General features: G+C 40.3%; 1 protein-coding gene across 1 annotated transcript; it reads right to left on the bottom strand.

Annotated features, from left to right (window-relative positions):
• Positions 1-1,510: 1,510 nt before the first annotated feature.
• Positions 1,511-10,444, bottom strand: pdzph1 (PDZ and pleckstrin homology domains 1). The gene is made up of 13 exons (XM_030355671.1): positions 10,207-10,444; positions 9,243-9,342; positions 6,982-9,015; positions 6,756-6,905; positions 6,157-6,312; positions 5,566-5,667; positions 4,916-5,026; positions 4,300-4,478; positions 3,905-4,062; positions 3,777-3,819; positions 3,325-3,511; positions 3,074-3,209; positions 1,511-2,341 (listed from the first exon to the last, which is right to left on the bottom strand). The coding sequence occupies exons 2-13, from the start codon at positions 9,298-9,300 to the stop codon at positions 2,242-2,244; spliced, it is 3,414 nt and encodes a 1,137-aa protein (XP_030211531.1). The 5' UTR covers positions 9,301-9,342; positions 10,207-10,444; the 3' UTR covers positions 1,511-2,241.
• Positions 10,445-12,456: the final 2,012 nt, after the last annotated feature.

The raw sequence follows: 12,456 nt of genomic DNA, 5'->3' as shown, positions 1-12,456 counted from the left end.
CTCACATTACTACACTGAAAGGTAGAGTCAGGGCGGAGACTGGGTGTTAAAAAAGTTTGTGATCAAAAAAAGTAACCACATCAGATCAGTCAAATTCTTTCTTGGCAGCTACATAGGTAGATAGGACTGTATCTGGAGGTTTACAAGAAGAAGGGGGTTATAAGCATCTGATGTTATAGTAAGATAGATTGTTAGAGAGAAAGAATACTGTGACAGCAGGATTCAGCAAATGCCTTGGACCGAGACAGTATATTGGTCCATGAAGGATCGGATGACCTTGGCAGATTTGGAAAGGGTGAAGGGATTCGAAGAGGGCCTTACTAGAACCAGGTTTAAGCAGCAGTTCTAGTTACCACCCATGATGTGACAGAGTACTTAAAGACTACTCACAAATGAGGGAACCTATTTTTCCGACCCCTTTTACAACAGCTCCAATCAGAACTGCTGTTGAAGGACAATGACTCTCTCTTAGTGGACAGGAAGTCATACTGACGAGTAAGGAATGGCGTGATCCTGCTTGGCTAGACTCTTGATTACCCAAACCCTGTGTCAGGGTTCTGTATCCTTACATATTCGGAAACCGTATAGGCCTACATAATCTGAATATCAAAAGGAATTGTAATAAGTTCTTAAAGCATGAATGAAGCATGACACAGAATGATGCAGTCTTGTTTCTGCTGCTTGTTGTGTCAAGAGAGTTGATTGTTGTCACAACTTGTGGAACCAATCCTACAGTATCTCAAAGAGATGTCGGAGATGTGGATGCAACCACATCAGCGGGGACCCGGGATGCATTAATTAGGGAGGAAGAATGTTTATCCAACCCTTCTATTACAGAGGGGATTAACTGCTCCAGTACTAGAATCATCTGGAAGCTAGACATGGCAATGGGCTGGCTGACATAGGGTTGGAGACTCCATCAAGAGAACTGCAGATTCACAGGTGGACAGAGGGGTAGATGTGATTACAGCCAACGCCCCATGTGAGTTCTTAGCAGTCAACCAATGAACTTTCAGCGTCTGCGTGGCAAGCGTTGCTCATCTATTTCTATGGAGTTCAGCATCGTTGAGCGTAGCGGACGTCTCGTATTCTCCACCTTCCTGCTGAGCTCCAACTTCAGACATTTTCAACCTTGACGCTGACCTCTTGAAGTGCATCAACATTCTGAAACCAGCGGAAACTAAATGCCGATGGCATACCTAATTTCTAAACCCTTTTTCATGAGTTAGCAACTCTCGTCTTTGTCTAGCTTTAGTACAAACGAAAGTCCTCGAATCCAATGCTTTGCTGGACACTCATCACGTATTGATTACGTAAGCATGTAGTCAACACATGATGGCGAATAACACCAATACATGATGGCATGTATGTACCAACTCATACCCTGGAATGGGTAAAAAAAATGGGTAGGCCTAAATCTGCTTTGATGAGCTGAAACTTGAGTACAACTTGAAAAGCTCTTTCTGACTCTACCAAGTCTGTTAGGCTACATATTTGACGACACAGCATATATTGACAATCACCTCATTTATTCACCAAATACAGGCATGTATCTTGACATCTACCAATTCAATCACCTAATTGACTTATCTTTGATGTTGTTGTTGTTTTTGTTGTTGTTATACCCTGATTCACCACAGCCTGCCAATGACTTTTGTAGGTTGAAATGTGTTAAAACAGAAAAACTTTTTTTGCAGCATTACAAGTATCAAACATAGCACAAAGGCAAACTGATGGTGATATTTCTCAACAATTGTGAATTATATAAAAAATACTGCAAATGACAATGTACAAAGGGGCATTACATATATATTATTATCATTTCTGTTAGTAAATTAGTAGTGTAATGCTGAACACTGAGCTAAACAAATACATCATAACATTGAATGTTGTGCAGATTTACAGTACAAAAGGGTTTGGAAACATGTTTAAACTTGAAAATGTTAAAAGCTGCAGTGAAAAATGCACATAGTAAATGTTTGAAATCCTAATTCAAAGCATACATAATACCTCTAGCTTGAGCATTATCCTACAAGTTAATTTACTTCTTTTACCATCATTTTACCCATTAATTAAGAATGATAAAAAGTATCAAATCATCCGTCAGATAGTCTTATTAATAAATAATAATAAATGAAAACAAATCTAGGCATAACACCTATTTGGTAACAGAATAAAGCAACATTCCACATTCCTTCTAAAGTCTGACGATAAGGAATGCAACAAGCTTTCTGTGTCTCCTCACATTTTGGTCTCTTCCGCCGCTGGTTTCGGGTAGCCCCGCATTTCCCAATGCAATGGTTGCCACTTGTTTATTGATACTTTCAGCGCTTCAATCCATCTGTAACAACATCAACACAATCGTTAATATTCAGATATAATTACGATTATATCATATAATTGAGAATTGAGAAAATAGGTTCTGCTCTTTTTTCTGAATTGACAACATAATTATCTCAGAATTCTGAAATAATTGCTTATGGAGTAAATATTCTTCAGTTTTTCAGAATTAATGAGATGGTTTTCTTAAAAATCTCAGAAAGGTTTGAATGGATATATAAACATTCTGCTCTATCTTTCTGAATTAACGAGATACCTCAGCATCTAATAGTAGCTCTCACCTGCGTTGAGTACAGGTGCTGCTACTAATCAGCCTTACCCTTAAAAGGTCATCTCAAGTAGGGGGTCGATATCCCCATGTTTTAAACATAAATCAGAATAAAACTGGATTAAATACAACTGGATTCAATTAAACAGGCGGGTAAGTGAATGAGAGTTTCTATTGGGTTTTTGAGGTATCTCATTAATTCAGAGAAACAGCTTACTTTTGCTGTGAAAACTTTCTCAGAATTCTGAGATAAGAAACTTGTTGATTCAGAAAAACTGAGCATATATTTTTTCATCCATTAAAACATTTCCCGAAATTCTGAGAAAATTATCTCATTCATAAAAAACAAACAGCAGAAATTTTACTCAATCAAACCTTCTCTGAGAATCAAAAATAATTATTTCAGAAAAACTCAATTTATTTTCTAAACGTTACGCTACCGTACATTGCTACCTAACCCCTCACCGTTTATTTTCATTCGGGTTTTCAGCGCAGAGATAGAATGTCTTAAACTCATCCGAAGGAGGCTTCAACTCGATCGTCATCTTCTTTGAGCCCATGGGCTGCTCCTTGACACCGTAACCATGGAGATACATGCCACCTGCAGACACATACAACTGCAGTCATCAGCAACTGAATTTCCCCAAAACATTTTTTTCCCCAAATCATTCATATTTGTACACATTTACAGCTGCTTAGTAAGTAAGCAAACCTACCGAGCGCGTGGGTTGAGCGGATGCTACTGTAGAAGTAGAGGCAGCCATCTTTGAGAATGCAGTAGAGCTGCCTCGACATGTCCTTGTTTTTATCTATTTCGTAAAGCAACCCCAGACATTCGGGTTTCTTGACCGCTAGCGGGGGTAAGTTGGAGTTGTGTCTCGTCACATCCACCCACACGTGGTTCTGGGATACGAGAGTTAATTAAGGGATTAGTATTAAAGACTCCAGGCTCAATATAGAGTAGGTTAGCTAGTGTAGGCGAGTTTGAAATCCATGCTAATCCACCCGTGCAGTGTCCTCATAAGTAGGTTACAGCAAATTGTATATTTCTAATGAATGCAGAGGATTTTAGGAGTATAACTTTAATCTAGCCAACACATTTTGTACCTCCTCACTCTAAGAAATAGGTAATTCAAAGCAGTAAACATAAGTGGAGTTTTTTTTTTACCTGTGTAACTGGTTGAGTGGCATTCACCATTGCTTCAAGCCACCTTTTAACAAAAAAACTGCTTTGTGAATCATGGCGGAAGAATCATCAGGATCATCAGATTCTAGGGATATTCATTGAATAAATACCTTTTCATCTCCTGGTTTGAGGTGGCACATAGAAAGTACACTCGGTTGACAGGCTGTGGGCAGAGTCTGATCACGAACGGTTTCCCCAGGGAAACATCTGCTCCCACTTCTGCCCCTTCCAGCTTCACTGTTGCCAATGCAACTCTCTTCCCCTCATCCTTTAATGTATATTTAAAGATACAAAGGTAAGCAAGCATCTAAAACAAAGAGGCATTAAATATCTCAATTCAATTTTATCAGGATGACGTCTACTCTGTGTTATTTGTATTTATGTATATATTTTTTATTTTACGACGTGTATTGTTTTCTTTTACTACTGTTTGCAAACCAAATTGCCCCTCAGGGACAATAAAGACTATCCTATAATTTTCATGCAGAACACTTTGACTCCTCACCCGCTTGTGTTTGAAGTAGTGCAGGCCGCAGTCGTGCGTGAGAACGAACCACCTCTTCCTCCAGCCCTTAATGAATCCAGACTGGGTGCGTTTATGGAGATAGCCACGGCACGCTGGTCTGGGCGTGTTAGGGGTGCGGGCGATGTCCGACCCGATGGTCAGGGTCAAAATGTCAGGGCCTGCAGATTTGACACAACCACAACAGGCATGTGAATAACATAATACCCAAAGTTAAACCCCAAAATTATTCTGTAAGGCAACAGGGTGTCGGCCTGTGGCATGGTGAACAACCATTACAAAGGTTACAATTGATGAAAAATATGTGGAAAGTCGAATGTGAAGGAAATGCTTCACATGTGCATCTTTTGTTAACCTTGTGATGGAGTAGTGGCTATTGCACTCAAAAGCTCTATGACCAAATAAAACAAATTAACTTTAATCATGGTTGTATGAGTTTTCCATGATACAGTTGATATTAAGTTCATATATGTCAGAAAAGTGGGGAACAAATGGCCTTTTTACTTCTTCCAAGTATTGCATACTGTAAAACCTCACTCCGATGCGCTCTTCTGCTGTATCTGAGTTACTGTGTCCATTCTGTAAGCAGGACTCTTACCTTGCCTGGCCAGCTCAGCTGCCTCAGAGTGGGGAATACTGGTAACATCCGTTCCATTAACGGCCTGTAGATAGTCTCCGACCATCAGGCCTGCCTCCTCCGCTGCCCCGTCTTAAACAACAACAAGCAAAGGGCTGGTTCACTCGTTGTTATCCCATAATCATGGTTTAGTGGTAACACAGAAACACTGTTGGTTTTGTGAGAAACATTTTTCCTATTTAGTTACAATTATGGGGTTACACTTTACATGTCAGTGTCCTGTTACAATGTAATTACTGTTAATTACTGTAATAAGCAATGTCATTATGTTATGGAACAGCATGCAACTATACAGTGTGGCTAGGGTTTCGGGTTACAGTAAGGAGTAGGTGACAAAGTAGGTTCCACACTGGGGTAAGATCGGGACTCTATGATGTAACAGGTTGTTACATTGCTTATTACATGTGTAAGTACACTGTAGCAAGGACACTAAGATGTATTGTGTTACCGAATGTGGATATTACTATTGATATCTGAAATGGTTGCACCTCTGGACCTCTAGATAAAACCAGATCAAGGCGGTTCTAGACAGAAAGATGTATTGTATACTGTCAGTTTCACAAAACAAATCATTATTACGGCAAGCTAAAATCACTGACAAATGAACTTACTTGTGTCCACTTCAGTGACCACAATTGGTTTGGAAAACTGGATTCGAAAGCCCCATGGATACTCTCCGCTTCCCTTACTGATCTTCACAGTCCTCTCACGAACTGAAAGAGAGAACATTATGTCAGTAACAGTGGATATGAAGCTCTTTGCAGAAGCAAAGAGCTTCTACAGTGAAAGCTATTGTAATTGTTACAACTTGTTATTTCTTGTTGAATATATAACAGTTGTACAAAAGTTATTAAAATTATCCAAATTACGTGTGAAATGGAATTAGTCTTATTCAATTTGTTATTTTCTGGACCGATTTAATGATAGTTAAATAATCGTGACAATGATTGAAAGAAAGCAGTCAAATATAAACATTGCAAACAACAAAAAGATGACGGAACTTAAGATGAATTATTAAAACAGCAGTCTAAGGGCTATAGTAATCACACTGGAAAATCTAAGTCAGATGGGCCTACTCCGAAATGACAGACACACTAATGAAAGCTCCCTTGACTTAACATCTGGCTTAATCATTAATTCATTATATTCCCCTGCAAAAAAATCCTATTGACATTATAAACTTGCAGAAAACATCATCTTACTTGAGACGGGCCGAGGTCTGGGATTTATAGTAGAACTAGTGCCTGAAGGGTCATCATCTCCACGGTAAGTCCAGGCAAGGTAGTGAAACGTCGCTGTGTAGAAACCTCTCTCCTCGATGTCTCGGATCATGTCAATGGAGTGTGTGTCTTCAGATACTATATCAAAGGAAATCATTCAGCAAGTCAACAAATAATATACATCTATTTATGTAACCCTTTGTATGAAGAATTTGCGAACAAAACACCTTACTTCCTTTCTCATAATGAACGGAGAGTGATTTATTTTTTAGGTTGAAGTTCAGATCAGCATTTTAAATGTATCCTTGGTTGGACAGTTACGCTTGCTACAGGTAAGGTCCTAAAATGGTCTGGTAATAAGAGGAAACATAGCCAATACGCTTATCATTCCAAGTACCCCTTGGTATTATTATATAATTATTAATCTAGAATTAGAAAATGAAAAACGTTGGAGGTTCAGGTTACGTAATGAGAGAGAACATTAGGTTTTTAAACAGTAGATATGAAACTCTATGCAAAAGCATCAGGTGTACAGTGAATGCTATTGTAATTGATACAGTGTGACATCATTGTGGATGTACCTGAATCCTCTGTGATTTCACTAGTCATGGAGCCGCTCCACTGCCTGCTCTCCTTGAAGAGCTTCCTTCTATTGGCCCAGTGGTCAGAGCCGCTGCTGTCAGAGTCTTTATGGCTCGGGGGTTTCCGATGCGACTTTGCCTCCAAAGAGGCTTCGGGATACATCATTCAATTAATATCATGTGGTGGTGAACAAGCTAACAAAAACGTACAGTGTGACACGCTTACCTTTTGCAAGATTGTGTTTTTCAGTTTTGCAGACCTGCATTCTCCATTCTTCGGTTTCTGGATCCATCTTTGAATCTTGTGTGGTGTTTACAGAAGATTCTGTATCCTTATTGTCTACTCGCTGGCAGTCTGAACAAGGTTCTATTGTTTCATCGATATAGTGTGATGGAGCAGGCCTGGCGAACAGGGATATTCTTAGATTTGGTCGAACTTTACTGAGGTCAGCGCTCTCTGATACAGGTGGAACTACTGTTTCTTTGGGAGTTAGGTCTAGGTTGTCCTTCCCCTGTGTTTCAGATGGTGGATTCATATGCAGGGTTCCTTTGTCACATTCAACTGTAACGGCCGAGGCAGAGTCAAGCTGCTCAGACACGGCCCCGTCCTGGGTCGCTTGCTTTCGCTTGACTCTGCTTCTTGAGTCTATGTTTCGGACACAATGGCGTGGACCCTCTTCCCGTGTGCTATCGGATGTACAGGGAGACGGGGGGATCACCTGTATGATCAAAGATGTGAGAGGGTGTTTACCAGCAACGGGTCCTGCACGGGGACACCCTAGTTGACGCATCTCTTCCTCCAGGCCACTCTCTGCCGCAGCACTCTGTTCCACTGATTCTCCAGGATCTCTTTTTATTAGAGCTCTTGAATCGGGAGGACACTCCACGCCACCATGGGTCTGACTGGGTTCATTCGCTGGTTGCTGACTTTCAACGTTCCCAAAGGCCACCTTAGATGTTGTCTCCAACGTTTCAGTGTCAAATTGTTTGACATCGTTTTGCCCGTCCTTCTGGTACTTTGCACAACCATCATATATAGAATTTTGTCGTACATCTGTTCCAAAGAGAGATAACCCCCCATCTCCCTGACAAAACGTAGCCAGTTTTTCAGCTTGCAGCGTGAACGATTGCATCGTTAAAGAGGAGATCTTCCCTGAGGAAAAGAATTCCCTAAAAGGCAGAAGGTCCTCTTGCATCGTAAACAACGAATCCAACGTCCCCGGATAGGTCTGCCGTCGCTCTCGTTTCATCGGACAGGTTCTGTGTTGAAAGGTTGCTACGCTGTTGTTTCGGAAGCAGGCGTTCTGATCATGTTTGTTCACGAAATCCATGGTAAAGCTTGACCTGCTTATCGATAAGGAAGGTCTCATAAACGACGGTTCAAAGTTGTCAGTTTCTGAGAACTGATCAAAAAAGTTTGACACCATGTGAGGGTCTTCCGCTTCATCCAGGTATTCCAGGCCACCAGATAGTTGGTCATACATTTCCATTTCTTCTGTGCTGTTGAAATGACTTGGCTGTTTACAAGAAGAACCATCCATATCGATATTAAAAGCAGCCATGTCTTCGGTCAGCTCCTCTAGGGAGTTACCTTGGATTATGTCAGAAAACTCATTCGTTGGGACTATATCCCTGGAATGGTCACTACTCAAGTCTGTGTGATGTGACATGGTTGTCCCTTGATGGGAGAAATACGAGGTGGGTAGTGGGCTTGGAGACGGACTTGCTAATGCAGTGTTGGAGTTACAATAGGAATTCTTGCAACAGGTGTGATTTTCACATCTAGCTGGAATAACAAATGCTGCCTCTTTCTGAGTAAGAACATTGCCAAAGCTGAAGTTGTAATTTATGTTGTTTTGTTTTGTATTTTGACTGTCTCCACCAATGTTGTGATTCTCTATGCTTGAGCCGATGCAATTGAATTTAATGACGTTGGTTATTGCAAACGTTGAACATTGTGCATCTTCAAAGACTGGCTCTTGTGTTTGCTGAAATATTATTTTGGGGGATGAGTCTTTGAGGTTATCAATAGCCACAGATGTTACAATCCTCAGCCTGTGCTCTTCTGGTGTTCTGATCTGTTTCCCAAGGTTTTCACAGAAGTGATGATCTAGTTTGATTCTCTTCTCAGTGCTTGGAATGCCAGCCTGTTTCTCCTCTTCACCTGATACTGACAAAACATTGACCTGAGAAAGGTTTGCCCCTGATATATTGAAGTTGTCCTTATCCTTTTTAAGGACACAGTTTCTCTTGGTGCTCTCTGCAAAACAAAGATAAAAACATTGAGTTAAATAAGTATTTATATCCAACACTCTTTGAGAAGTGTATGTTTTTCAAACAACCATAACCTGTGGGCATGTATAACAGAGAAGGTAATCAAACATTTGGGCAGACAGCTTCAAGCAATGCAGTAATTGAACTTGAACAACCTCTCTACTCGATTAACCTGCATGTCATACTCAAGGGTCATCCCACAAAGCTGCTCACGTTTGCTGCTGCTTGAGCTCTTCCGCCTGCTGCTTCGTCTCCTTCCTCGTCTGCTCATTCTATTCTTCTGCGCAGCAAGGACCCCCTCTGCTGTTGCACCCTGTGAAACAAAGGTTGTTCATTTTAACAGTCGTCTGCCATTGTTCCTCCATTGTTATTACAAAAAATTGGTTTACAGTAGGTCTATTGAACTTTGAAGGTTGGAAAAATATATATAATAAAGGTGGGAAAGTAGTTTTATTTTCTAGATTTCACATTAAATATTAAACTATTTAAAGTGCCTTTATAAACAGGGAACAAGCATGTGTTGATATGCATGTATTTTTATTTAATATTTTACTTTCTTGTTGTCATTCATTTAATTTTGATTCTTTGAATACAGATGACGTGTGCCTTTCTGTTTTGATTCGGATATTGTCAATGTGATCGTGGTTATCCTTGGTGCCAGAAAATACATGTCCGCAGCTTGCTGTAAAGTTATTTGAACCATTTTGCCATTTTGAATCATAACAATCATCTAATTAAAAAAAGAGTCACATGGTTCAACCTGCTTATCTGTGAAAACAATTTTGGAAGGCTATATCCCTTATCCATCGTCAATGTATTGTCTTGTCTGGATTTGGCAGTATTATCGCTAATGATATTGGTAATTATTCTACCTATTATTTGAATAATGTATATTTTAACCATAGATGTTAAGCCACACGTTTTGGGCAGCTTATGTACTAAAAATTCCTCACCATGATAACTGTTACATTAGATATAATTATATATAAGTGTTGTAATTTCTGTTTAAACGTAGGCATACCCACATATAGGTCCTTGTCACCAATTATTATCATAGGAAAGTGTGTTTACAGTCAAATATTAAATCAGGGAGTTCATGCTTTAATGTCCTGACCTTTCTATAGAAATGTCAATTAACGCACCAAATGAATGCAGGAAATAAGAAGAATGAGCTCACCTTGTAAGCATCAACTGTTAAAATTCCAACAGAAAGTGTTGGTAGACATCATCAACAGAGGCTGCCTCTTCCCTTGACCACATTGTCACTGGCCAGGTCGGCTCCACGTCTTATCGATTCTATTTTCAACTCAAAGCAGCTTATTACATCTAATCTAATCTCATGAACCACTGGTGATGTTCAAAGATATCTTGCTCAACTCACTCTCGCCATTCACATATGTACGCCCATCAGAATGATATATATGCTGGGTTAGTACGTACATATATGACGACATCAAAAAGGGTCTTAATGGTGAGCTTTGTATAATTTAACTTGACACTCCTTGGAGAGTCACATGCAGCCAGATTAAGGACAGGGTCATTCACTGATTCAGCAAAGCTTTATTCTGTGGAGAGTCTGGAGTCTCAGTGTAAACAAATGGCAGAGCATCAGAGAAAGCCTGTGTCACACAGTTTATTATATGATAAATCTAGCATCTCACAGTCAAACCGTGATGCACACCTGGCCTTCAAACATGTTTTTACCTGCAAGCAGACAGTTTCAATGAAGTTCATGAAATGAAGCAGTAAACATTTGGCCTTTGTTAGAACAACCTTGCTTCTCTGTTTCACTGAATTTCCTGACTGGAGACATTATTCGGTTCCTTATGTTTTGAATCCCACCTGATTTCCTCAAGCATGTGGCACCAATGAGTGCTTTCTCCACGTCTATGTTCAACTGTGACACGTCACCAATGTTGGCAGGCTTTTTATTAAGGCTATTTATTTATATGCCTTGAATAAACAATTCTCAAAATCTGCTAGCTCGATAAATGTTTTATACACAGAAAATGAGAACACAATATGAGAACAAAATAAATTGGTTGAATGTGCAACAGAAACAGCAATGCATTTTAAATGTCTGAAATAATACATATCCATAAAACTGTAATAAAAATATTTTTGTTTCTGCTTTTTTTGTGCCGTTCTGTATTTTATGGACAGGACAGTTGATAGAAAACGATATAAAATGACGTCACCACCCAATCTGTGTCATTACCAGGTGTAGGCTTGTATCTACACACACACACACACACACACACACACACACACACACACACACACACACACACACACACACACACACACACACACACACACACACACACACACACACACACACACACACACACGGTAAGCATGGCAGGGCGAGCCTCACTTCCATATAAACAAATACAATAATTAAAATACAATGAACCCCTTCACAAAAATAGACGTTATAGTTTAAAGACAAGAGCTCACTCAGCAGTGTCGATCGATGTTCAACAACAACCCTAATTCGTGTGAACTACAGAAGAATACCGGTTTAAATAGGTGGCGATGTATGGGCCTATGACTCGTCAGGTGTGACCCCATGAGTTCACATCCCTGATACTGCATGTCAACGCAAGACTTGGTTGAAAGGGGATCTGAGTGTTTAGGCTTTGTGGGTGTTATTGTGTAAGAACCAGCTCGACACGGGCATGATCTGCAAACAAAACAAAGGATGATAGATTTGAATAGAGCAATGTTTTAGATCCAATATAATTCCTGGGAATAACCAAAAAATCCGACTGATCTATTTTATGGTCGATCTGGTTTGATGTTAGAAAATGGGCGTGTCCTCAAGGATGGAAACACATTTTCTTGGCCAACCAATCTCGCCGTTGATATAATTTGACTATGATTTGAATATGACCTTTCAATCGAATTCTGGACTGGATGTAAACAGTAAACTCCTTTATGGCCCTACTTCGTGGACTGATTGTCAGATCAAATATATGTCCGGAGTTGAGTTCATTCTTTTAAGTATAGCCTTCATCTTCCCCACTAACTGGTGCGCCACGTCTCCTGAATGAGCCTGGACACACGGCTGGTCTCAGATGCATTCTTCTGACACTGCGGTAGTAAGAAAGCGTTTTAACGGATCACAATGTGACACGTTCTCCCCAAGCTACTCCGACAAACTGTGAAACGTGTGAGCGTCGTATCCTGTGGTGACAGGTCTATTTGGTTCACCAAGGGGTGGATTTGTCCGTCAGGTCTGTCAGCTTGGCTTCCCACTGTGGATTACAAGCATGAGCGTAACGGTTGGCAATGGACTAATGTTGTAGCGAAAAAGGGAGATAAAACGTATGCTTGACCATAGGAACTGGCAGCCGTTTCGACTCGTCAGAGGAGCTAAGCCTTTGGCGCTAATGCTGGGGGAAGGAGGCTGTCGTAGTGCGTT

Source organism: Gadus morhua, chromosome 4, assembly GCF_902167405.1.
Source record: "Gadus morhua chromosome 4, gadMor3.0, whole genome shotgun sequence".
Lineage (NCBI taxonomy): Eukaryota > Metazoa > Chordata > Actinopteri > Gadiformes > Gadidae > Gadus > Gadus morhua.
This window is presented reverse-complemented; position numbering and strand designations above follow the sequence as displayed.

Bases quoted from the DNA above. Each gene is read 5' to 3' on its own strand.
- pdzph1 (XM_030355671.1), bottom strand. From the start codon at position 9,300: ATGAGCAGACGAGGAAGGAGACGAAGCAGCAGGCGGAAGAGCTCAAGC. The intron at 9,016-9,242 runs GTGAGCAGCTTT...TTTGTTTTGCAG, and splicing joins GAGCTCAAGCAGCAGCAAAC to AGAGCACCAAGAGAAACTGT. The intron at 2,342-3,073 runs GTGAGGGGTTAG...ATGTTGTTACAG, and splicing joins AACCCGAATGAAAATAAACG to ATGGATTGAAGCGCTGAAAG.